The 26,749-nt window shown below is 44.4% G+C and overlaps 1 protein-coding gene across 2 annotated transcripts; it reads right to left on the bottom strand.

Moving 5' to 3' along the window:
* Positions 1-7,709: 7,709 nt before the first annotated feature.
* E2F6 (E2F transcription factor 6) lies at positions 7,710-26,445 on the bottom strand. Of its 2 annotated transcripts, XM_069582616.1 has the most exons (8): positions 25,939-26,363; positions 22,498-22,674; positions 17,452-17,506; positions 14,757-14,973; positions 12,832-12,987; positions 11,770-11,884; positions 10,188-10,344; positions 7,710-9,719 (listed from the first exon to the last, which is right to left on the bottom strand). In XM_069582616.1, the coding sequence occupies exons 3-8, from the start codon at positions 17,456-17,458 to the stop codon at positions 9,670-9,672; spliced, it is 702 nt and encodes a 233-aa protein (XP_069438717.1). In that variant the 5' UTR covers positions 17,459-17,506; positions 22,498-22,674; positions 25,939-26,363; the 3' UTR covers positions 7,710-9,669. The 2 variants fall into 2 exon arrangements, with proteins under 2 accessions (XP_069438717.1, XP_069438716.1); XM_069582615.1 differs by lacking the exon at positions 22,498-22,674 and having other exon boundaries at positions 25,939-26,445.
* Positions 26,446-26,749: the final 304 nt, after the last annotated feature.

Here is a 26,749-nt window from a genome sequence, read left to right on the forward strand (position 1 = left end):
CTGGAGAATTCCATGGACAGAGGACCCTGGCAGGCTATAGTCCATAGGGTCACAAAGAGTTGGATACAACTGAGCGACTTTTACTTTCTCTGGAAATTTTATCAGAGTTATTAAAAGCAAAACACCCTAGTCCATAACTTCAATATAACCTATACATTTTCTAGAATGGCTGAAGAAGAAAATGAAAGTAATCTTGTTTTAATCTAAATGTCCATTGACAGATGAATGGATAAAGAAGATATAGTACATATACATAATGGAATACTTCTCAGTCATTAAAAAGAATTAAATAATACCATTTGTAGCAACATGGATGGACTGTCTTATTAAGTGAAGTGAGTCGGACAGGGAAAGACAAATACCCTATGAGATCAACTTACATGTGGATCTAAACTATGGCACAAATGAACTTATCTATGAAACAAACGGATTTGCAGACATAAAGCACAGACTTGTTGTTGCCAAGGGGGAGGGATGGGTTGGGGGGTTTGGAATAAGCAGATGCAAGCTATTATATATAGAATAGATAAACACCAAGGTCCTAGTGTAGAGTGAAGGAAACTATATTCAATATCCTGGGATAAACCATAATGGAGAAGAATATGAAAAGGAAATACATGTAGAGCTGAATCACTTTGCTATATAGCAGAATTTAATACAACACTGTAAATCAACTGTACTTCAGTAAAACACATAAAAAAAAAATATCTTGTTTCCTTGCCAGTCGTCACTTCTCTCCTCAAGCCCCCTTCACACCAGCAGGGAGAAACCTGATATTTCACTTCACTTCAGCTCAGTTCAGTCGCTCAGTCATGCCCGACTCTCTGTGACCCCATGGACGGCAGCACACCAGGCCTCCCTGTCCATCACCAACTCCTGGAGTTTACCCAAACTCCTGTCCATTGAGTCGGTGATGCCATCCAACCATCTCATCCTCTGTTGTCCCCTTCTCCTCCTGCCTTCAATCTTTCCCAGCATCAGGGTCTTTTCAAATGAGTCAGCTCTTTGCATTTTTGCATTAGACCATTATATCTACTACTGTGGGCAAGAATCCCTTAGAAGAAATGGAGTAGCCATATGGTCAACAAAAGAGTCCGAAATGTAGTACTTGGATGCAGTCTCAAAAACAATAGAATGATCTCCGTTGGTTTCTGAGGCAAACTGGTAATCCAAGCCTATGCCCCGACCAGCAATGCTGAAGAAGCTGAAACTGAATGTTTCTATGATCTACAAGACCTTTTAGAACTAACAACCTGATAGTTACTGATTGCTTATTCTAAGCCAGGTGCCATGTTTCCCACCTCAGGCCAACCACGTTAATGAGTAATCACCTTGAACTCAGAGAGGTTAAGTAAAGGACTTATAGGCCTCTGCCATTAAGTGGAAGATCCTGGGTTCAAGCCCCCTTTGTCCCCCTTTTAGAAGGCGGAGACCTTGCCTGTCTGTCTGTATGTACCTAGCACTTGCACGATGTGAAACACATGTCTGCGGAATGGAAACAGATTCCAGTCTTCCTGACTCTAAGGGGCTCTCACTAGGATGACTGTGCTATTGTCTTTCTAAAATCCTAGCCTGACCTCACCGCTAACTGGTGAGGAACGGCAGCCCTTTATTCTCCAGGGACTAGAGCATCATGGAGGCTCTATCATAATGTTTTTCAAACTGTAGCTTGAGAATGACGAACTCTTCAAAAAAAAATGAAACCCGTGGAAGAGTGTATCGCAGGGGAGTGAGGTAAGTGTTGTCCGGGAAGCATCTGTGTGTGCATTGAAGGTTGAACATCATCCTTGCTGTCCTTTGACCTCTCTCTCTGCCTTTGCACACATTGTTGCCTCATCTGGAATGTTCCTCCTCTTGCTCTGTCTGGGGACCTCCAGTTGTCCTTCAAGTCAGCCACTCCATTCTTACCTGTTTAATTCTCACCCCTTCCTCTGTTTCCTGGGTGGTGGTCACTTGTTTGCAGCTCTCTCCCAGTGCTGCGGGTAAAGGCAGGGACCAAGTCCTGTTGGTTTTTATCTTTCAAATGCCTGTAACAGAGCTGGTCTCAGGAGGACTCTGAAATGTTCAGTCTTTTATAGATCCCTGCCTGCAGTTCACCTTTATTGAACATCCATATATTTCTTAATATGTCATAATTTCCCGTTATTGTCATATTCAGCTTTTAATAGCAACATAATTCCTCTGTGACCAAAGCTTAAAAATAATGAAAAGGTTGAGGACAACTCATATCCATTATGATTCTTAGATTTGTCTTGAATGAGCTTTTTGTTTCCCCCTGCTCCCAGTACTGATGGAAGTGTGTTAGTCGCTCAGTCGTGTCTGACTCTTTGTGACCCCATGGACTGCAGCCCGGTAGGTTTCTCTGTCCAGGATTTCCCAGGCAAGAATACTGGAGTGGGGTGCCATTCCCTTCTTCAGGGGGATATTCCTGACACAGGGATTGAACCCAGGTCTTCCACATTACCGGCAGATCCTTAACTTTCTGAGCCACCAAGGAAGCTCCAATATTGGAACCTCATTTAAATTAAGAATGCCATTGGTGCATATTTCAGAAGATCCATTCACTTTTTAGTGTAAAGAAATGGTGATCAGGGAGCTCAAACTGGTGCTCTATGACATCCTAGAGGGTGGGATGGGGTGGGAGGTGGGAAGGAGGTTCAAGAGGGAGGGGACATGTGTATACCTATAGCTGATTCACGTTGATGTATGGCAGAAACCAACACACAATATTGTAAAGCAGGTATCCTTCAATTAAAAATAAATTTAAAAAATTATAAAAAAGGAGAAGTCAAAAGTATAAGGCAATTAGATGAGTAGATAAGAGTGTATTTTTAAGAGAGCTTTTGTGGCATGTGTATCTCCTCCCTAATGTTTGAGCAATTTAAATAAAGAAGTTGTTAAAAAAGAAAGAAAGAAAGAAACCATGATCAAAAAGAGGCTGATTGACCCTGCAGGAATAAAGCAGGACAAAAAGATGAGTAAAACTTGCACTCTGGGATTTGAAATTCTCTCTTCATAAATAAATTGATTATAGGCAACAAAAGACACTTAACAGTAAGTAGCCTCATGGAACTCTGGCTAAACCTGAAAATAATTCCCCCCACCCCATCAATTTCATCCTTGTTCTTTATTTTTCCATTACAACAGCTGCCTTTGGGAACACCTAGAGTAAATTCGAGAAAAATAAGCAAAGAAGATCAGTTACCAGTCTAATGTGGGGTGGATGGTTTGCTTTTCTTTCCGCCTACGCAGCACCTATGCTTCAGGACTGAAATGCTGCAAAAATGCTGGGCCGTGCCTTCCAGCCCAACCACATGGCTGCTCCATTCATGAGCAGAGTAGCTCTGTGTTGGAACACACTCAGCGCATAGACCTGTGGGCTGCATTCTTGGCCCCACACTTCAGGGCAGTGTAAACAGCTGAAGTGGCCACCTTTGTAGATACCAATCCCGGGTTTTAAAATGACTGTAAGGTTTTACCTCCTCTCAGCAGAGTTTCAGGCTAATAGAAGAGAACTAGGTATTTACCTGCCTTCCCCACAGTTCCTGCACCGACAACAGAGAATGTAAGTTAACCTTGGAGACAAGCCATGAATCATCACGGCGAATCCTTGTCTTCATCTCAGTAAAGGAGAGCAAAGATGAAGGAGGGAGATGACAGCTCCCAATGGGACTGGCTTGTACTTACACAAGTTCAAACTTTCTTACCATCACACACCATCAGAATGCAGATCTCCCAGAAACTACCCCTATCACAGCCATTTGCTTGGACTGAGGGTCACTGAGGTCATCTTAGACTCGGGAATCAATTTAGAATCATAGGCAATGAGAACTAGAGCAACCCCTTGAACAATGTGGGGCCTTAGGGGCGCCCACCCTGTGCAGTTGAAAATAACTTTTTCTTTTTGGCTGCGCTGGGTCTTCACTGCAGTGCGGGCTTTTCTCTAGCTGCAGAGAGTGGGGGCTACTCTCTAGTTGTGGTGCTCAGGCTTCTCATTGCAGTGACTTCTGTTGCGGAGAACGGCTCTAGGACTCATGGGCTTCAGGAGTTGCCGCACACAGGCTCAGAAGTGGTGGCTCCCAGGCTCTAGAGCACACGCTCAGAGTTGTGGCATATGGGCTTAGTGGAAAAGACTCTTGAGAGTCCCTTGGACAGCAAAGAAATCAAACCAGTCAGTCCTAAAGGAAATTAACCCTGAATATTCACTGGAAGGACTGCTGCTGAAGCTGAAGCTCCAATCCTTTGGCCACCTGATGCAAACAGCTGACTCACTGGAAAAGACCCTGATGCTGGGAAAGATTAAAGGCAGGAAGAAAAGAGGACGACAGAGGACGAGATGGTTGGATGGCATCACCAATTCAATGGACATGAATTCGAGCAAGCTCTGGGAGATGATAAAGGACAGGGAGGCCTGGCGTGCTGCAGTCCACGGGGCTGCAGAGTCAGACACAACTTAGCAACTGAATATCAATGGGCTTAGTTGCTCAGAGGCATGTGGGACCTTCCTGGATCCAAGATCGAACTGATTGGCAGGTCTCCTGCTTTGGCAGGCAGTTTCTCTACCACTGAGCCACCACATACAACTTTATAGTCTGTTTTCCTGTTTGTGGTTCCCCTGTGAGTTCCGCATCTGTGGGTTCAACCAACCTGGCATCATGTTATCCTGCAGTATTTGTTGAAAAAATCCACATGTAACTGGATTTGTGTTACTCAAGGGTCAACGGTTTGGTGGAATTTTACAGTTAGCTTCCAGGTGAGATTAACAGGGTGGTTTCTCTTAGGCCATAGCTGGCCAAGGGCAGGGCTGGGCCTGCCACACCTTGGGGCCATTACAGTAGGAAATTCCCTCTCCTAGATCCAAGCCCACCCTTCTGCGCTGTTCTGTCCCCCTGGGGCTGGGTCCTGCAGACCCCATGGCCCTTCCTTCCCTGAGGGCTGGTTGGGTGCTGAGAAGGAGGCAGTGGTGGGAGAACGGATGGCGGCAAGAGGAGAGAAGAGACTTCCCTTTTTCTAGCTCCTGTCAGCATCCCTGCAGTGACAGAGTGTTGTGTGGCTCGTTTGCAGATGCCTTTGGTCACTCCAGCACCGGCCATGGTGGCCTCTCAGAAGGGCCAGCACTAGTGGCTGTAGCCCCATTAATAGTGTGTGCGCCAGTGTCCTTCCCCGATCAGACTCGAGCACCATTCCCTAGCTGGGTGTCTCCTTCAGCAGAGCACTGGTGTGGCATCTCCTCCAGAGATGTGAATACCTCTTCTGTGGGCTCCCACGTTATGGGAATGCTACTTCATCCTGGGGGGTGGCACCTGCTGCCTGAACTATTACTATTTGCTACCTCAAGGTCCCTTTTTGCTACTTCAGCCTCCTTGTGTTAACTCCCTCTGAAGCAATACCTACCGTGGTTTTTCTACTGGACCCTGCTTGATAGGATACTTGGTATTAAGTGCGTGTTGTACCATTTTCAGAACAAATATATCTTACTGAAAACATCTAAGGCATTTGTTACTTTCTGTTCAATAGATCCAATGGATGGACCAATGAGATGCTCTGAGAGGTGTGAAGATAAGATGTCTGCAGACTAGATTATGGCAAGGACAGAGAATAAAGGACACGCTAGCATATAATGCTGATTCCTTAACAGTTGTAACTTCTTTCTTCCGTTATTTCATTTAAATCTTAATATGCAAAAGTTAGTATGAATTGACTGTATCAACAAGAATGGGCTCTAAAAATTTAAAGTCAATGCTATTTATTCTCAAGCAGTATCTGCTTAACTGGAAACAAGGGATCTGACAACTGTTAACCCTCCACTAGGTGGCAATCATTACACAAATTCCTGTTCAACTCCCATGATGCTAATAGCCAACAAACAGATTTGACAGTTAAATTTTACTGCTCAGAAGCAACCCACAGCAATTAGGGGTGTGCCAAAGGTAAAACACTGGTTTGGTGTGAGGCTGTTTTGAGTCTTTCACTCACTGACTTGTAGCAGAGACTGCTGTATGTATGCTCAGCCCATGGGATTCTCACTAGGCTCCTCAGTCCATGGGATTCTCCAGGCAAGAATACTGGAGTGGGTGGTCATTTCCTCCTCCAGGGGAATCTTCCTGACCCAGGGATTGAACCCTCATCTCCTGCATTGCAGGCAGATTCTTTACCCCCTGAGCCACCAGGGGAACCCCACAGCAGAGACCACTAGTTGTCCCAAAGCATACTAGTTAGGATAGGCTTGATTACGTCACAGTAATAAATTATTAACAGCTCCAAACAAATTAAAATGATTTGACATATTTCATGCCGCAGGCAGACTGTCAGGGCAATTCTATGCAGTCCCTGGGATCCAGGCTGACGGGGACCCTTGGGTCTTAGAGCTGCATCACCTACAACATATGGCTTTTTCGGTTGCTGGGGCAGGAAGAGCTACTGCAGAAAGATGTGTGGTCTTTTCACCACATTACCGCCTCCTCGTAGCTAACTGGCTAGAACTTCTCATGTGGTCTTACTAGGAGGTTGTCTTCCTGCCCAGATGGGAGAATCAGATAGTCATGTCTAACCGCAGCATGTATCTATTCTTTCAACAGCAATAGAACTCTGTGTTAGCTGGACATGGGGCTGCCACTCCGCCAATGAAGATTCCATTTCTAAATCTAAGGGGCTGTCGGGTGTAATGTGATGTGAGGTGTAGGAAGTGTCCTCAAGGAGAGGTGTACCCTTCTCTCTTTTTGTCCTGCTTGCTGGCTAGTATACAGACACATGTCCGGGCCTCTTCTGGGTTCTGAAGAGACCTTGGGATTGGAAGCCATGTCTGAAGGAACAACTACCTGGAAGGAGCCCTGGTCCTTGTCCCCGTGGAGGCACCAACCCTGACCATCTGAAGTGACAGATAAGCTGCATCTTTTATGCCACTATAATTTGGGGGCTGTTTCCTGCTACCTGCAGCTGAATTTAATCCTAACATGGGTTCCCCAATGCAAAGTCTGTTACGGGTTCTTTTCCCAAGAAGTAACCTCCCCCCTCCTGTTCCATGCTCAGAATTAACTGATAGACATGGGGGTCTGAGAGATGGAGGTTCAGTGGCTCTATCATTATTAATAATGCTGATTGGAGACATGGCTTTACATTGGTGGACAAAGGTTGCGCAATTTCCTAAAATCAGAGAACAATGAAGTTGACTCTGGCTTTCATAATGACTTCTCTGTAGAAAGCAACAGTATTTGCTAACGTTTTACCCACAGTAAAGTGTCTTTCAAAATTGCTGTCGAGCTTCTCAAACCCTGCTGCTGCTTTATCAACTAAGTTTATACAATATTCTCAATCCGTTGTTGTCTCTTCAATTTTCACAGCATCTTCACCCAGATTAGATCCCAACTCAAGAAATCATATTGTTTCATCAAAAAGAAGTAACTCACCTATCAAACTTACTTTCTTTTATAACAAATGTAACAATATGAAAAAAATTGACATACTGCGAGAATTACAATGTGACACAGACATGAGCAAACACTTTTAGGAAAAGTGCTCATGGACTTGCTGGACACAGGGAGGCCAAACCTTCAGTTTTTAAAAACCACAGTATCGCAAAGCATAGTAAAATGAGGTATGCCTGCACAGAGATGGGCAGTGCTGTTCAGGACAGAGCGGGGAGGAAGAGCCTGGAGGCCAGGTTTAACGATGTTTAACAGTTGTAAAAAGAAGAGACAAAACACCAGAAGTTGGAGTGACAAAAAAGATTCGTTTATGTAACATGTCTATAATTTAGAGGGCTTTCATTTACATGATCTCACTTTACTCTCAGAATGATTTGCAAAGTAGAACACTTTGTCACACTTCACAAGTAAGGAACTGCTGCTTAGAAAAATGCTATCACCTGTGGCCATGCTTCCTTTGTGGGTTTTGGGGGCATCACCTTTTTTAGCCATTTTTCCCCTCCTCCTCTTTTTTCTCTCTTGGGAAAGGCTTTTTCTTTGGTGAAAGTGTTAAGTTGCTCAGTTGAGCCCGATTCAGTGACCCCATGGAAATCTCCAGGCAAGAAACTGGAGTGGGAACCTCCCCTTAAAATAAATGCTAACGGGCCTTTCCTATTCTCCTCCTGGAACCCTCTCCTTAGGTGGCCTCATCCACTCTCATGTTTAGCCATCACACGTAACTGACAGCTGCCAAATCTACAATGCAGAGCCTGGAATCCTCCGCAGAGCACTTGACCTATACACACTACTTCTGCCTCGTGGCCAAGGCCTGCAGAGGCAGCTGGTAGAACTGTGAGGAGGGAAGAGGCTGGTGTTCAGCTGTGGGACAGGACTGCAAAAGCCACTGGAGCTTGGAAGTGTGCGAATCCTAAATACTAGGCATGATTTTCCAGCATGTTGATTTTTTATTCCTAAGCTCCTTTTTTCTACATGGTCCTAACCGCACGTTGCTTCAATTCTTTGAAAGCAAGAAAAGTTTAAAATGTGAATCTGAATGATATAAGAATCTTGTATGGTATGAGCCAAGTATTATCAGTCTAATTCTACCATTCACTCACTCACTCACTCACCCACTTATTTGTTCAAACATTTATTGAGTGCTTTTCAATTGCCAGGAGTGGTGCAAGGTGCTGGGCTTAATGATTAAGACAAAGTCCCTCAAGGAGCTCACAGTCTAATGGTAAACTACTGAGTCAACTGAGGCACAGAGTGGTAAGGACTCACCCGATGAGGTAGAAAGAGCGAGGTGCTCGGGAACGTAGGACTAGAGCTGGATAGAGGGCAGGGGACCACTCACTCATTGTAAATAAACCCCTCTGGTTGAGAAGCAAGGCTACATATAGAAACATCTTACAAAATCTTGCAAGAAAGGTTAAAATAGTTTTCAACTGTCACCATAACTGAATTAATTCATGCCTTGCATGGAATTCAGTCATGAGCTGATGGCATTTCTATACCTGTCCCCAAAGCGTGGCACATGTCACCAGTCTGCTGGGACACAATGACTCTGTAGAGAGCCTGAAGTCCAACTTTAGCACTGGGAAACCATACTGAAATGCTTGCATTAAATCCACAAACTTTTAACTGCACACACACATTTATGGTACTTCTACACGTAGAAGTTAGGGAAAAAACTCTCCTCTAATGCTCATTCAGAGGATTCTAATAAGTTATAGACAGACCACAGAAATTAAGAGAATATGTCTGTTTCTTTCACTATTTACATTATTTTGGCTGTACAAGGGTGAACAGTCTCACTCAAGACGTATTTCACAAGTGATCTAGACATTATACAAATATGTACAAAGATGTCACATCAGGTGCGTGCACACACCCGTCCACGCAGACATGACCCTGTGTAAGGCAACTTTTGTGACGACGACACATGGTCTGCGCGGCAAAGGGCAGAGTCCACGAGGAGCTGTCTACCCTGCCTGCCTGTGTTTCACAGTTGTGTGATTCAGTAATTTCAGTAGGCAAGATGACCGCTTCACTGGCAAAAAAGCAGTGGATAATTATAAAAAGAGCTGCTTTCAAATGCAGAAACCGCCATTATCCAGAAATCTAAGCAGCAAAGTGCTTGGAGGCATTCCTGGCCTTCTTGCGGCTACCAAGCATGAGAAAATGGCAGGGATGATTTATTGCTCTGAGGATCTTCGTCCACACAGGAGTCCAAGAGACTCAACACATGGACCCTCAAACACCATCAGTTGCTCACTTCAAGCACTTCTTCACTTTGCTGTGGAGGATTTTCTTCTGAAAGATAACAAACACGGGAGAAATCTTCCTAAATGATGGTCTCAAAGGCAGGCAGCTAAGAGAACTTTCGAGATAAAATAGGAAGACCTCAGTCAAGAACCATATTCTTACGTGAGTGGCATAAGGCTAATGTTTCCAGTCTCACAAGAATAATAAACCAGGACTCAAGCATGAGCCTGAGGGCCTGGGTCAGAGGATCAGACAGCCTGCTCTACAGAGACCACACTCCAAAACCAACCATTCTAACTTTTCACGGATATTAAAATTACATGGGATTTAACAACAGGGTTGTTAGAAGCAGTAAGCAACTATAGCATAATCTTTAACTCATGTTTTTGTAGCTAGGAAGAGTAAAAATACCTCTAAGGCCATAATATTCATTTCATATTATTAATTTTCATATTCACAATATTCATTTGTAAAACTATACACATTTAAAAAATCGTTTCAAATCGGCCTGTTTACCTTTCTCAGGTTGAGGGTGCTCCAAAGGCTTGCTTTTGGATGAAGAGGTCCCTACACTGTCTGAAGTTTTATTACTTGAGTGGGAACCCTGCTCCACTTCACATAAATAAACATCAATGGGTCCTTTGGTGCTCCTGATATGTACTGTGATAGAATCCTAGCAAAAGACACAGAAAGCATTAAGATGAATGAGAGGATTCATGAATTACATTTTTTCACTTATTAGAACTGTTAAAGTTTCAAGGGACACTTTTGGAAAGTCTCATCCAGGTAGTTTCTTTGCTGTCATATATTTGAGAATATCATGTACTTGCTTAGACTGAACCACAGGAAGCACTCACTAGGAAGTATCACTTCGAAGTCACAACTTGAGTGTGACTGGAATAAACAAAAGGTGCTCCTTAACTGTCTGTCATACATTGTCCAGTTAACAGCTAGGGTCTCACGTGCACTGTGGTCTTCTGGGGATAAAAGGGAAGGTGGGTAGGAGCTGCTTCACTGAGGGAGGTTAAGTCCCCTATTGCAAAGAAGAAGACACGACTTCAGTACTTCAGCACGACTTCAGTCTATCAGGCCATCAGCACTCCATCTGTCCTAAGAATGGTCTCACTCCTTGATTCTGATTCCACCCTGAACACGCATCTTCAACGAGTATCTTTCAACACAAACTTTCCTGTAAGCAGTGGACAGTATTTCCACACACATTAATTTTACTTTTCATTTTAAATGTTTAACTTAGAGTCCTCCTTTCTCTGTGAGTCTTTTATGAGTTTGGCTAGTGAGCTAATTCCCCAGAGCCCTGTTTGACACTGGATCTTAACACTGAGGCCAATTCTTGGTGATTCCTCTAAGAGCCCATGATAGTACGATGGCTAAGAACAGACTCTGAAACCAAACTGTCTAGGTTTGAATTCTGTTTCTCTCACTTACTGTATGATGGTAAGAAAGTTTATCATTCTGTGCTTTAGATTTCTCATCTGTAAGAGGACAATAATCATGACTACTGAGTTTCTGTTACTCAAAACACATTAAACACATTAAAATGGGTGAAGAGCCTTGAGCTGTGGATCAGGGATGCAGCTAACATGCACACTAGTTATTAAGTTACTGGGACTGCAACAACGCACAGCTGACACAGCTGGCTTGCCTGCCTTTGTTGTTGTTTAGTCACACAGTTGTGTCCAATTCTCTGTGACCCATGGACTGCAGTCCACCAGGCTCCTCCGTCCATGGGACTTTCCAGCAAGAACACTGGAGTGGGTTGCCATTTTCTTCTCCAGGGGATCTTCCCAACACAGGGACTAAACCCGCATCTCCTGCACCGTAGGTGGATTCTTTACTGCTGAGCCACCAGGGAAGCCCGTTTCCCTTTAAACCTTCTTAAGAACGGGAGTGGGGGGTGGGGTGGGGTGGAGAATTCTTGCTTGGAGAATCCCCACGTACAGAAGAGCTTGGTGGGCTAAAGTCCATAGGTGGCAAAGAGTCAGACGTGACTTGAGCAACTAAGCACATGCACACACACACAAACACGCATGCACGTAGGTACGCGCATGCACACACACACAAAAGCAGGGCTACCTACCTCTTTGGGAGCTGGAACATCCAATCTGGTTTCTGCCGGCGCTTTAACTGCAATTACAATCTGTTCATAGAAGGCTTGGATGCTGTGAATGTCTTGATACGTCACATATGCTAGTGTAAAAATCAGTTAAGGGTCTCTAAACAGAGGGTGGAGATTAAAAAATAATTTCATATGTAATTCTTACTATTTCATCAACGATCCTTAGGATTTCATGAAGTGTTTTACAATATAACTCAAAAGAATTCTTTTATACTACTGTGATAGTGATGACACTTTCTGGAGAAAAAATAGTAATAAAGTCTGGGTGTTTAAAACAAAGACACCACACGAAGGTATTCAAACCTCCTTGTACTTTTCCCTATCATTGTTACATCTTATGAGAACCTCTAGGGGAAAAAAAGTGTTTTGATGAGAATCTCCTAAAATGTAAGGGAGAAAGAATCTGTTAGTAGTAGAAACAACTTAGAACCAGTTTTTCAGGACTATCACGTACTCATGGGAGTGCTCTCATCCCAAACTATTTTCCATCTTGCTACCTGAATTTTTCTCATTTTATTGTATTGCTTGAAATTTTACCATTTACCTGATTTAAAGGGTTTCCCCAGCATTTTTTTTTTTTAACTCCACAGACCTTTTTGACTGAGTCCAGTGACAGCATTTACTTTCCTTCCAATAACTGTATTGTGGAAACAGGAGTTTTTGACTGGTGTAGAACCTCAGTAAATTTGAAACGTGGACTAGCTCAGTATCGGTGACACCTCAGAAAGGTGCTGCATGGGGAACACGGCAGCAAAACTGTCTAGGAGACTAGGGGAGAGATCAGAATCAAAGACAATCTCCCCCTTTGGTCCCAGAGACACTAAACTGAAGAGCATGACCATCCAACTGCGTCAGGCCTGGTGGACTGGAAAGGCAGTTTCAGTATCATTTCTATAGCAGTTCATTCACTTCAAAAGGTCTGGTTTTGTATCTTAAATATATTAACTAAATTTCCAAGCTGAGCCTACTATTTAAGGTAATTGCTTTGGGAGATTTTTTTTTAGGGTACAGATTAAAGGATATCTTTCATTTTCTTTGTCATCTGTTAACTCAAACAACTGCTGAGCACAATCCTTGATTAACTCATCCAGGGCATCTTCCATTGCTGATAAGTCAGACAGCTCCTCCTGCAGCTTCTTCTGCTGGGGCACTGCTCCAAAATTGCTAAGATCAGACCCTCTTTAAAAGAAAAAGATCACTATCAACAACATCTGGGAGATTACAAATTAATACAAGTTAGGTTACTGGAATGTCTCCAGAAGTTTACACCTGGTGTCTCCCTCAGCAGACAACAGGTAACAAACTCCACTCCTGTTCTCCTGTTTTTCCAGACAACCATTACTTCTCTTTGGTTTTTGTCACCATTTCTATTCTCTGACACAGAAACTTTAAAAACAAAACCAACATCGTGACCCTCTGGAAATAAGAAGTTCTACGGAAAGCTTACTAAAGTTCAATGAGCAGTGAACTGAGTTAGCAGCAGCCAGTTTCAGCCCAGCTCTACTTTCCACAGTATAACTTTTGACAAGTTCCTGTCCATCTGTGTTTGTGCTCAGTCGTGTCTGACTCTTTTGCGACCCTTCGGACTGAAGCCTGCCAGGCTCCTCTGTCCGTGGGATTTTCCAGGCAAAGATACTGGAGTGCTATTTCCTCTTCCAGGGGATCTTCCTGACTCACAGATCGAATCAGGGTCTCCTGTGTCTTCTGCACTGCAGGTGGATTCTTTACCTACCGAGCCACGGGAGAAGCCTTTTGACAAGTTAGTCTTTTAACTCTAGTTTTTACACATGAAAAACAGTACATACTGGCCAAACGACAGTTCATCTGCTAAAATTCTGAGTCTTAATTTTTCCCTACAGTGCATATTTAATCTGGTTCTACCTGAATATGGTGATATTTTTAAAGATTTATTTTCTTCATTACAGTCTGCCCCAATATGATGTGACTTGAGCAGCTACTGATACTCATTCTTTTCTTCGATCTTTATAGAAAATTAAAAGGGGAGAGGCTGTTACAACTTTACCTTTTGCTTGCTAGTTGTCAAATCTGGTTCTAATTAATGATTTAGAACACAATCCAACATTAGCCCCTAGAATGTTAGTTATTATTCAGCAAACATGTTCAAATTAGAATTCAGTTTGCATTTCTGTACTACTAAAAAAATAACCTCCTTTTTTAACCACTTTCCTCTAATAGTGAAGTTAACTACTGAGAATCATTTAATGATCTTTGCTGGTAGATTTTCTTTTGCCTGCAAGGTATCTAGGTACTTATACGCTGAACTGTTTCTTACTGATTCAAAATACTTGTGTGTTAAGTATAACAGCTCCCTTCCTTTGCGCGTGTGTGTGTGTGTCCCCCACACTTATCTATACATAATATCTACTTTTATACCATAAGGTCTTCTTTCTCTGAAATCCTTCCTAATCATATGCTAAGTCTTTACCAGTTGACTCTGAGATAGGCAGCCTCCTGAATTTTTTTTTTTTTTTTAACATTCAGGGGATTGTGTTTCCAAGCCTGACCTGCACCATAACCACTGGAGGTCGCTGTTAAGAAGGCGGGTATCTGCCTTCTCCCAGAACTGAATTAAAGCTCCTTGGGAGGAGGCCTCTCTGTGTTCACACTCCAGTGCAAGAACCACTGTTTTACCGCCTTAACTGATTTTCCCCCTGGTTTATCAACGATCAATTGGAACTGAGGAAATTTTTATTTTTTTTTAAATTCCTACACAATCAGATGCCCACTTACCTTGAAAAGTCAAATTCCTAAAACTAATCATGACTCCACTCAGCTTTTCCATAATATTGGGGTGATATTTTATGGCTTTTAATTGGCACCAAGTAGAAAAAAAAAAACAACACTGATAGTATCTAGTTTAAGCACAGTATTGTCACTTATTGAGGAGAAAAAAAAAAAAAACCATAAAAAGTTTGAAAACAACTCACATCCATCTAATATGGTTCTTAGACTTCTTTTCAACCAGGTTGATTCCATCCAAGACGTTGGTGATGTCGTACACTCTTCGTTTTCGTACTCCCAGTTTCGTTGCAACCTTGTTTAAGTCAAGAATGCCCCCAGGAGCAGATCTGACAAGATCCATAAATTTTCGAGTTAAATAAACCAGTGATACATCAAAACGAGGTCTCTTCACTTTTAGTGCTTCTGGGAAACAAAACAAACACAATTCGTAAAATTTTAAATAGCATCTTTCTCAATTCATTAAAAAGACCATTTATTTCTTCTTGATCAATAACCACAGACACCTACAGATATTCTACCCACTGACCAAATCATAGCTAATTTTTACAAAATCAACTTCTCAAAGTGGATGAAAACTTACTAACCTAATCCAGGTAAACAAAGGCTTTAGACTTAAAGGAGTATTTGAAATACGCAACCAGTTTCCATGAAGTATGTGAATCTGAATGGCATCATACCAGACGTAAATGGTGAGCCTGCATCTGCATCCGTACCACTCTCAGGAACAGGATTAGAAATGATGTTTAGAATCAAATTTCTCATTTGGTCCTCAAGTCAAGAAATTCTTTATGAAGCAAAGTTAGAGATATAGCTTTAAAAAAATGTTTAAAATGTCCCTATACATGTTATAGTCTAAACCAACCTGATGAAATCTGGAAAGGGCTCAAATCAGTCTTCTAATTAGCATGGTTAGGATATACCTTGAGGGAAAGTGGCGTGACTATTTTTTAAAATATTCAGTACCCTATATTAACAGATAAGCAAATGAATAGGGAAAAATATCTTTAATTCCCTCACTTATTCATTACTGTGGTTTTCCAGATACCCCCCGACACTACGCACACACTTTCACATGCTCACGTAAATATGTAAATATATATAGTCTTAAAAAACGAGAATAGAAACATACCACTTTTTAACATATTGTTTTTTAATTCAGTATTATGAACATTCTGATATGTCAACAAATTTATTTCAACTTTATTCTTTATGGCTGCATGTTTAACTGCACGGAATATTTGCTCAACTCGGCTCAATGGTGGAAATTCAAATTATTTCTTATTTTACTATTTTGCACAATACTTCAATGAATCCCCTAGAAGCTAAATTTTTGTATGCGTCTTTGTTTCCTTTAGATAGGTTTCAAGATGTGGAATTGTTAAGTAAAAACATATTTTCAAATGCTGCCAAACCTGCTATTCAGGATGTGGGTTCTATCAGTTTTACAAAGTTTATAAGGGCCTCCTCTCTTACCCTTGCCGAAACTGAATATTATCATTCTTTCCATCTTTCCCAGTTTGATGCTAAATAGTTCTTAAGGTTTAGTGTGCAGAGGAAATAAATTCTACAAATAATTAGCTGTCCTCCTGGTGTGGAATATGTGATTACACTTTTTTTCCTACTTCATAGCACACCACAGAATCCTTCAAAGGAAATAGTCATCCTATCTTCAATCAGAAATGCTCTTCTCCAGAACCTCTATAATATTATATTCAACTTAAAGACCACTGGTGGTTACTCCAAGAAACAAAAGGACATATTTTATAACTTAAATGTCTTCTATGTGGAGACTACTCCTATACTTAAAGATTAAACAGGATTAGGTAGGAATTAAATTTTTTTTTTTTAAAGTAGAAGATGGTCACCATTCTATAAAACCTTGCAAGTTTACAAATGAGAAATTCTTACTTTAAAAACATTTACATCTGACTCTTGACCAAGGCAAGAGTTAACCCGTGTATAATTTATATAATTTGAACCCTATCTGCAGATTCAATCAACCCGTCTATTTGGCTAAGTGAAATCACCATCGTGTTTCTGGGTTAGAGAGACCCCATGGGCAGCAGGGAAGGCCTGGCAGAGATGACCAGAGTGGGCAGCTGTGCCAGGGTGGCCTGCGCAGGAAGCAGAACCTGACCCAGGGAAAGACTGCATGCTCAAATCTGAGCAAGGGGATGAATCCTGACTGGACAAGTTATTTAATCCCTCTGGGCCTCCGTTTACTTGTCTATTGAGTAGGAATAATAATCCATACCTTTACTTTGAAAGGTTGCTGGGATAATCCATGCAAAGAGCTGAATACAGGCCAGGCACTGCATGAGCTCAATACACGTGAGACATGAGTCTAAGTCATGGCATGGGGCAGACAAAGGAAACGCTTCCAGAGGAAAACTGGGGGCCAGATTATTGGTGGGACTGGGGGGGGGTGCCAAGGAGAAGTGAAAGCTGACATTAAGATTCATACTGGGTGTCTAGGCACCGTCTATCCCCTGAGATTAGGACAGGAGTAGATGGAAAGAGCACAAGGAACCACAGGAAACCAGGAGGGCAAAGACTGTCCTCACGTTTGTTGCCAAACCTCCTTCAATTCCACTGATGACAATAACTGCTCTCAGATCTCCGGGAAATATCCCTAAACACGGACCATTTAGGAAAAAAAAAGACATTTCCTAAGTAATGAGGAATAAACTGGCACTTGTGCAGTTTTCTGTGCATTGACAGCCTACAACCTCAGGAGTTTTTGCCGAAATTCCAAGCTTGACATTTCAGTCTACAAACAGTACATTTTATTTAAGTTACTCATCAACTCAGGTACCTTTAAAATAAATCACTGAAATCATAAAACAGCAAAACCTAAAACCTATTCAGGAATCAACTTACTTCTCATGGACACATATTGTACATTATCTTCTAAATTAATCCTTATTTTTGATGGCTGGAAAAGAGAAGATACAGAAATTTAACTTAGTAATTTAAATACAAGCAAATGAATAGCAAAAAAAAAAAAAAAAAAGCAAATGAACAACATTTTACTGGATAACACAAAGGTTTGTCCTTTTTTTCACCCTGGGAAATAATTATGGTGTGAGGAAACCAGTCCTTCTCCTAAACTACATTTATGCTAACTGTCATCACATCTGACAGTGTTTACACACTTGCATTTCTGAAACTGCACAGGCCTCCACAGGTATGGAAAGTGGAAGTGAAAGTCACTCAGTTGCGTCTGACTCTTTGTGACTCCATGGACTATACAGTCCATGGAATTCTCCAGGCCAGAATGCTGGAGTGGGTAGCCTTTCCCTTCTCCAGGGGATGTTCCCAACCCAGGTCCCCCTCACTGCAGGCGGATTCTTTACCAGCTGAGCCACAAGGGAAGCCCACAGCTATGGAAGCAGGAGTCAGAGAGATGGGTAGGGAGAGAAAGGAAGGGTGGTGCCAGTAGAGGAGCACGAACACTGGAACTTATTACTACATGGACATTCATTTATTGACTGCATCAGGTACTGGGGATAAAGGGGAATTCAGAGGTGAACAGGACTCTGTCTCTGACTCTGCAAGGTACGGGAGAGATCTACACCCAAACTAACAAATGCTCACCCTTTGCTAACTCATTGTTAAGTGGCTCCAGAGAAATGAGCTCACAAACTTTCATTTTCACAAGCAGCCATGCAGTCCCACAATAATTAATGTAAAAACAGCATTTCTAATCATGGAAAATAATGCATGTAATGTAACTGGAAACTTCGGTATTAGATTAATAAAACACTTCTTGTAAATCCCTGAGGCAACCACGAAATTAGTATAACAGGGGCTCCACTGCCAATGCTCATCATTTTACTAGCTACCTGAAGGCTATGAAAGCTTACATAAACTTGTCGTAACATTTGCAGTACATTTAAAAATTGTTTTTTGCAAAACATATATAAATTCTAACCATGAGGCTAATAAAGAAAAACCCATATTAGCATTTTGCTTAGAACAAAGTGTAACGATGTCATGTGTCTCCAGACAGGCTGTGGGAGGGTTTAGTTTCGTTTAAGTGAAAAAACTGCCCTCAATGGGGCCACAGCAAAACTGGGGGAAGAGGATTTCATGAGCAGCCCTAAGAGAATAGTCACCAGAACTCTGGGGTGTAGCCAGCAATTCTTAGGAGGGACCCCCAGGCAAGCCTTGGAAGACAAGCCAGATTTTGCGGAACCTGTGGGAGGCTGGGGAGAGAGGATAAATAATTCTTGCTGCAGTAAGTGATATGACTAAAGGTATGGAAATACAAACTACCTGGTCCCTTTCGCAAGGCAGCCTGACTGGCCAGTGTGAAATCGACTTGTCACTGAGGCTGGAAGGGCCTGCCAGCACCATGCTCGACACGGAGGACTATGAAAGTCATGCCCTGGAGTTTGGCCTTTAGGTTGTAACCAGTGCAGAAATGCCACAGATTTCTGAGCAAGACATGACATCCTTGGGCTCATGGTTCAGAGATCCAAGCACGGTGGCAATACAGCAAAAAGACTGAGGAATGGGGAAGCCTGAAGGCGAGGTGAGCAGCTAAGTAGCTCTCTCCTTGCTGGTGTTACTATACAAGCCTTGGCACAATGGTTCCCTTACCATTCATGACAAAATGATGGCATCTGTCAGCAAGCTAACTTGATACGGAATAACTCCCCTGAAGCAGAATTCCACTGTAAAATTAATCTAGTTGTCGGAACTTGAACACCTGCAGGTATATCTGCTGGGTGTAAAACCAGAACGGGGACAGCCCACCAGGGACTCTGCCTGGCTGGCTCTCAGCGCAGTGCTGACAACAGGGACACGCTGAAAGAAAGTGAAGTTCCTCAGTCGTGTCCAACTCTTTTAACCCCATGGACTGTAGCCCACCAGGCTCCTCTGTCCATGGGATTTTCCAGGCAAGAATACTGCAGTGGGTTGCCATTTCCTTCTCCAGGGGATCTTCCCCACCCAGGGATTGAACCTGGGTCTCCCACATTGCAGGCAGACTATTTACCCTCTGAGCCACAAGGGACACGCTGAAGGGCAGTCCTATTGAAGCCAACCTTCAGACCAGGGTGACCAACTGTCACTGCTGTTTGTACATTCAACCCTTCTGCTAAAAGACTATGAAACAAGAGTTGAACTACTGATGCAAGATTCTTAAGAGAAAAAAAATCCATCCTCATCACAGGGACCTGAAACACCCATCAACAAACACCCTAAGTTGCTACACCGCTTCAATCACTATGGTGTCACAATCAACCCTGAGAATGCACATGGACAGGATTAACAGAGCAGCAGCCCTCGGGGTCGCGCTGCAGATGAGACTCCTGTTCTCAGTTCAGAGCAGCAGGGCCCAGGCCCCCGCCTGGACTACCTTTCCTATCTGCTCTCTGCATGTGCCCCACGGGCGCCTTCCCTGATCCAGACCCCTCCCTCTAGTCTCCTTATCTAGAAGGCTGCTATTCATGGCTTGGCTCGGGAATGGCGGTACCTCAATTAGTAACATGAGAACGTACAACTTTCTTTCCCCCACATTCTTTGCTATAAACCACATATTGGCTATATTGAGATCTGTGGGGAAAACAACATCCACTTGTTTTGGTCCCCACCCCCCCAACTGAACAAAGAAACCCTCTCTCTTTATTCTGGAGGACTCACAATAGCATCATGGCCTCTCAGGGGCAGACCTCCCAAGTAAAGATCGTGTAAATCCTACAGACCTACAATTCAGGAGATTTCTGATGTGTCAACAGCAATGACACATTCATCTCATTTATACTCAACAGTTCTTGGCTTAAGATGGGGCTCAGGACCACCAGGACTTCTCAGGTACAGGGACTCATCCCTCATCTGTAACACAGTGTAAGGACAGACCTCTATTAGAGCCCACTTTCCAGCTATTGTGAAGATCAAATGACCAATTCTGTAAACTGGAAAAAATCCCAAGAAAGCATAAGAGACTATTATTATTGTTGTCCTGTTTGAACCAGAACAGTTCTTGGCACATGCAGGCACTTGGTAAACATTTGTTAAACTTATGAATGGAAGAGTGAAACAGGATCTTGTCACGGATGACGTCAACTGGTAAACAACACTGTGTATTTACAGACATAGGGACACTGGGAAAAGACGCCCTCTTGGATACCCCATCTGTAAGGATCACTGAGACTAGGAGGCCTCATGTTCTATTTTTTAATACAAATTTATCACCTGGGGAGACTCAGTCTGACAATCCTGGTGAGCCTTTCCAGCTACGCTAACTCTAGTAAACCACATTCGACAGACAGGTGAGGAGCTTTTCCTTGTCTCACAGGCCTAAAGATCTGGAGGAACTATATTTGAGGCTATACTTAACGAGCTACACTGAAGAAGCCTGAATTCCTACCTTATTCTGAGCATAAAATCTGGTATTTTGAGGTTCAAATTATCCCAGATTCAGCCAATGGGAACCTTTTCAAAGCAGCTCCTGCACAGGACACATCTCTTACCTTCTCGGTGTCTCAAGGATGGCAGTCCTCAGAGGAACATCCTCAGACTTCTATGGCACTAGATGCTGCTGCTTCTAATGCAGACAACCCACCCCTGGGGGCACTGCCAACATTTCTGTTCCTTCATGGAAGTCTGCCTGAGAGGCCATGCTCAGGCACTTCCCTGAGGAACTACCCACGGACAGCCTGCTCTGCTCAGCAGCGTCTGACTCTCTGTGACCCCCCAAACTGTAGCCTGTGCGTCTCTGTCCATGGGATTTCCCAGGCAAGCATACTGGAGTGGGTTGCCATTTCCTCCTCCAGGAGATCTTCCCGACCCAGGGATCCAACCCGCGTCTCCTGCACTGGCAGGAGGATTCCTTACTGCTGAGCCAGCAGGGGAACCTAAAGGAGAGCCTGGTAGCAGCCAAACCTCAAGACTGGGCTTCCTAAAAAAGCTTGCGGTTCAAACACTCAAAATGCTCTTCTCACTGTTCGGGTCTATAGTCTGCTTCCATCTTGTCAGAGCCTCCACCTGAAACCACCGAGGCTGTCAAACACTCAAACTGCCCCTCCCACTTGTTTGGGTCTACTAGTCTGTCTCCATCCTGAAACCACCGAGGCTGCACTCGGTGCACACAGCTCTCTAGGAACCAGCAGCTCCTGGTGGGTCGGTCAGCACATTCCAAGTCATTTCACTGATGCTGCAAGTTTCAAATCTCAAAACCTACACTTTGCAATTTGAGATCTCAAAGGAGAAAGAAATAAAAGGTGAGTTTTAGGGGCTAAAATCTTAAACACTGCTTATAAATTGGTTAAAAATGTCCCTATACAGAGACGCTTGCTTGTCCAAAACACCCTGTTTGGGGGAGTCATAACCCTTTAAGAGCTCTGCAGACACACACCTTTTTCCAGGGGTCTGCTTTCTAGTCACACATGCAAGTTTTCCTTATTTTTCAATGTATAGACTAAATTCTATCTCTGATCATGTTGTACCTTTGTAAAATTCCAGTTTTCAAGTCATTTACCCCAGGGGGAACATCAAATTCTCAGCTGTACACATAACTATTTTTTTGCATAGCATTTAATAATACATAGTCTACTAAATACTTCTAGTCATTATCCGATTTTTCTAAAAAATGCTGAGAGAGGTGCTGAAATCACCATTTCAAAGCCAGGAAAATAAACATTCATGCATTCAAACATTTAGAGAGTACCTACTTCATTCACTTAACAGCTATTTACCAAAATAGCTTTTTTGGTTTTGCAAGAAGCCCCAGATATGCTGGGGATGTACCAATGAAAGGCCAGAGCTGCTGCCCAGGGCATGAAGTGCCCCCATGCTGAGGAAGGAGTATGTAGGAGGCTCACAGGAGTGCCCAGCACAGCCCAGAGGCTGGGGCAGCAAGTGAAAGTGAAGTTGCTCAGTCATGTATGACCCTTTGTGACCCCATAGACTGTAGCCCACCAGGCTCCTCCGTCCATGGGATTCTCCACGCAAGAATACTGGAATGGGTTGCCGTTTCCTTCTCCAGGGGATCTTCCAGACCCAGGGATCGAACCCAGGTCTCCCGCATTGCAAGCAGATGCTTTAACCTCTGAGCCACCAGGGAAGCCCGGGTCAGCAAGGCTGCCCACAAATGACCTGTAATGGGAACCATGGGAGGTAAATAAGAGAAAGTGTGCTCTAAAGAAAAAAATTTTTGAAGGTGGAAGTGCAGATATACAGAAGTTCAGAAGAATACAGACATATGGAAAATTCAGTAACCATAAGCAGTTCAGCAAAGATAAACTCAGGAGTCTGATGACATTAAGAAGTTTCTCCTCTATGATGAGAGCAGCTGGGAACCATGATAGATTCTTTAAGCCAAACGACGTGATCGTACATACACTTTAAAAAGACCATTATGGTTAGTTACTATGTAGAGAATATATAGGAAAATCAGGGGCAAGATGAGAAGCAGGAAAACTAGTTGAGAAGATAGCAATCTGAAAGGCAAAATGACAGCTAGAAGTGGCAAGTACTGGTGACTAATTTCTATTAGACAGGATGGAGGGGGTCCATTTGGAAAAGGTAAAGATTATACGTAGGATACCAGCTAGGGCAATATGGAGGGTGTGGTACCATTTGTTGCAATATGAGATCGAGAGTTGTTGCTTAAGCAAGACACGAATTCCACTTCAGGTGTATGAGTTTGAAATCTAGGTAGAGTTGTATAGTAGACAACTGGAAAGCTCTGAGCCCAATTTACAGATTTGGGAGTCATGACACGGTAACCAAACTACCAGAGTAGATTGTTATTGTTTAGTGGCTAAGTTGTGTCCCACTTTTGTGACCCCATGGATGTAGCCCACCAGGCTCCTCTGGCCATGGGATTTCCCAGGCAAGAATACTGGAGCAGGTTGCCATTTCCGTCTCCAGGGGATCTTCCCGATCCAGGGGAATGAATCTGTGTCTCCTGCACTAGCAGGCAGATTCTTCACCACTGAGCCATCAGAGAAGCCCGACCAGAGTGGATAAGACTCTCTGAAACTCCAAGGGATACGTGTATCTTCTGACATTAAATGCAAAATAAAGTTTTTTCCATAGTAAGAGTTCATAGCTTTTATCAAATTCTAAAATAATGAGAAGAAAGTCTATGAAAAACCTAGACAGCATATTAAAAAGCAGAGACATTACTTTCCTGACAAAGGCTGGTCTAGTCAAAGGTATGGTTTTTCCAGTAATCAGGTATGGATGTGAGAATTGGACCATAAAGAAAGCTGAGCACCGAAGAACTGATGGATTTGAACTCTGGTGCTGGAGAAGACTCTTGAGAGTCCCTTGGACTGCAAAGATATCCAACCAGTCAATCCTAAAGAATATCAGTTCTGAATATTCATAGGAAGGGCTGAAGATGAAGCTGAAGTTGCCAATCCTTTGGCCATCTGATGCAAAAAACAGACTCAGTGGAAAAGATGCTGATGCTGGGAAAGATTGAAGGCAGGAGGTGAAGGGGACAACAGAGGATGAGATGGTTGGACGGCATCACCGACTTGATGGACATGAGTTTGAGCAAGCTCCGGGAGTTGGTGATGGACAGAGAAGCCTGGTGTGCTGCAGTCCACGTGTGGCAGAGAGCCAGACACGACTGAGCTGAACTGAAAAGAAAAAGACCACCAGTACAAACAGTAACAGAAGTCACAAGAGTGCTGAATGACACCCCATATGAAGAAACTGTGGAGAAGGCTGAAGAGCTGAGTAAGACCAACATGGAAGGGATGGGAAAAGGAAGAGTTTACAAAAGAGAACACAAGAGGCCAGAGAGGCAGATGGAGTGCTGAGAGTATGTCCAAGGGGACACAATGGTGAGTTTCCAACGGAGTGAGTGGTCCATCGTGTTAAAACCACATCCGCTGGACCTGACAAGGCTGCTGACGACCTTGGTTAGGACAGTCGTAGAGTTGTGCTTAGGGCTGAGGTCCCCCAGCAGCAGCTCAAGGTGGTAATGAGATGTGAGCAAGAAAACTCAGAGTGCAGACAACTTTTTCAAAGAGTTTGGCTGTGAAGGGGAAGTGATATAGTGGGCGGAAAGGCATAAGGGATTAAAGGAGAGATCTCTCAAGAGGGAAATGGGATTTAGGACATTGTTGGGTCGGGAAGATCCAATGGAAAAGGGATAGGATACTCACTCCAGTATTCTTGGGCTTCCTTTGTGGCTCAGCTGGTAAAGAATCCACCCGCAATGCGGGAGACCTGGGTTCAACCCCTGGTTTGGGAAGATCCCCTGGAGAAGGGATCGGCTACCCACTCCAGTATTCTGACCTGGAGAATTTTGTGGTCTGTATGGTCCACGGGGTCACACGAGCAACTTTTCATTTCACTTTAAGTAGTTGAGAATTTACCATCCGGAGTCAGACACTGGGAGGTTCAACCCAGGCTTTTCTACTTACTAACCACAGAAAAACCACTTAACATCTCCAAGTCTATCTTGGCAACTGTCAAACAAGAATAATCCCTTACAACTGCTGTGTGGAATTAAATGAGATGGTGCTCATCAACTATTTTGGAGCACTATTTTCCAGCACCTCCTTGTGTCTGGATAATCTGACTTCAGGAAATGTCTATTCACTAGTAATGGGAAGAAAGCAGCAGAGAGGTCGAGAATGCAGGGAGAAATGGGGACTGATGGGTTCCTTCCATGGAAAAGTGCTGATAAGGAGAATACACTGCATGCAGTCCAGAGCAACAGAATTGAACGTTTCACAGAGAGTCTTAATCTCCCTTGCGTTTTCGCTGTCAAACAGGATGGAAGACGTGCTGAATGGGGGGAGCTGTGGCGTAGGATGTGTGGACACGGTTTTAAGCGGCTGCAGCTAAGCAGGAGCATGGGAGAGGAGGCTGCAGAGAACACTAAAAGAGAGCTTGCAGAGACCCACTGAGATACAGATGGGCGAGCACGCCAGTGTCAGGCAAAGCTGTGCAATTTTCTCCAACACTGCTCTGTGGCCGGAAGGAAAGATGGGGAGCTGTGGGGTGGGACGTGTGAGGTGTGGACAGGGTTTAAAGCGGCTGCAGCTGAGTAGGAGACGGGCAGAGGAGGCTGCAGAGAACACGAAAAAGAGAGCTTGCAGAGACCCACTGAAATAAAGATGGAAGAGCATGCCAGCGTCAGGCAAAGCTGTGCAATTTTCTCCAACACTGCTCTGTGGCCCGAAGGAAAATTCGAGGAGGCTGACAACGTTATTTTGGAGCACATGGAAAGGATAAGGCAAAGGGTTTCAGCGGACGACGACGGCTCTGGTTCAGAGGACGTGACAGGCAGTGCGAAAACCCGGGAGCCCGAGGGAGCAGCCCCGGGGCCACCCTAGAGCCCGAGGACCCCCCACACGCACGCCGTTCCCCGCCCCCAACCCCGGGGGGGCTTACCAGCAGGCCCTCCACGTTGATGGGGTCGCGGCAGCGACGGCGCACCGCCTCCTCCGCCGGGTCCACGAGCAGGCTGGGCAGCTTCCGCGCCGGTCGCTGCTGACTCATGCTGACCGGCCAGTCGCTCCTCGCCTCGCACCCCCGAGAGCTCTCCCGCCTTCTCCCGCTCCGCTCGGACGACGCACCCCCCAACAAAACACGCCGGGTCCCAGGGGCTGGGGGGGCGGGAGGGGAGAAGGGGGCGTCGTCAAGCACGAACCGGGCCCCTGGCCGGCTCAGAGGCGCCGCCTAATTAGACCGGCTGGCGGACCAGACTCGACCCCGGGACGGGGGACGCGGGCGGGCTAAAGAGCACCGTGACCCGCGCAACTCAGGACGCCAGTCCCGCCATCTTCCCGCATGCGCAGTGCGCCGCCGCTCCCAGTGCGCAGGCGCGTCCCCGCCGCCACAGCCGCCGCCGCCGCCTCTGCCCGAGCACTCCCCGCAAGCCGCACGCGGCCCTCAGCCGGGCGGGACGAGGGAGAGCCCAGGAAATCCCGGAGGGCGGAGTCCGCGGAGAGGACAGCACCGCGAGAGGAAGACGCTGCGCCGGAGGTCCAGACGGAGGGGTCGGGGCGGGAGGCCAGGCTGCTGGGTCAGCTCGCTTGTGTCCCTCGGAGTTCTTGACACTAACCACACTAATAACTGAAAGTTCTCAGCGCGCAGGGAGTTAATTTACATCTCAGGCACTTGCCCAGTGCTAATGCTTTTTCGTCAGAGTTGATCACCGAACCGTCGTGGGATTATTTACTGATGTGCACCTTTTTTTTTC

The sequence above is a fragment of the Ovis canadensis genome, chromosome 3 (assembly GCF_042477335.2).
Source record: "Ovis canadensis isolate MfBH-ARS-UI-01 breed Bighorn chromosome 3, ARS-UI_OviCan_v2, whole genome shotgun sequence".
In the NCBI taxonomy this organism is placed as follows: Eukaryota; Metazoa; Chordata; class Mammalia; order Artiodactyla; family Bovidae; genus Ovis; species Ovis canadensis.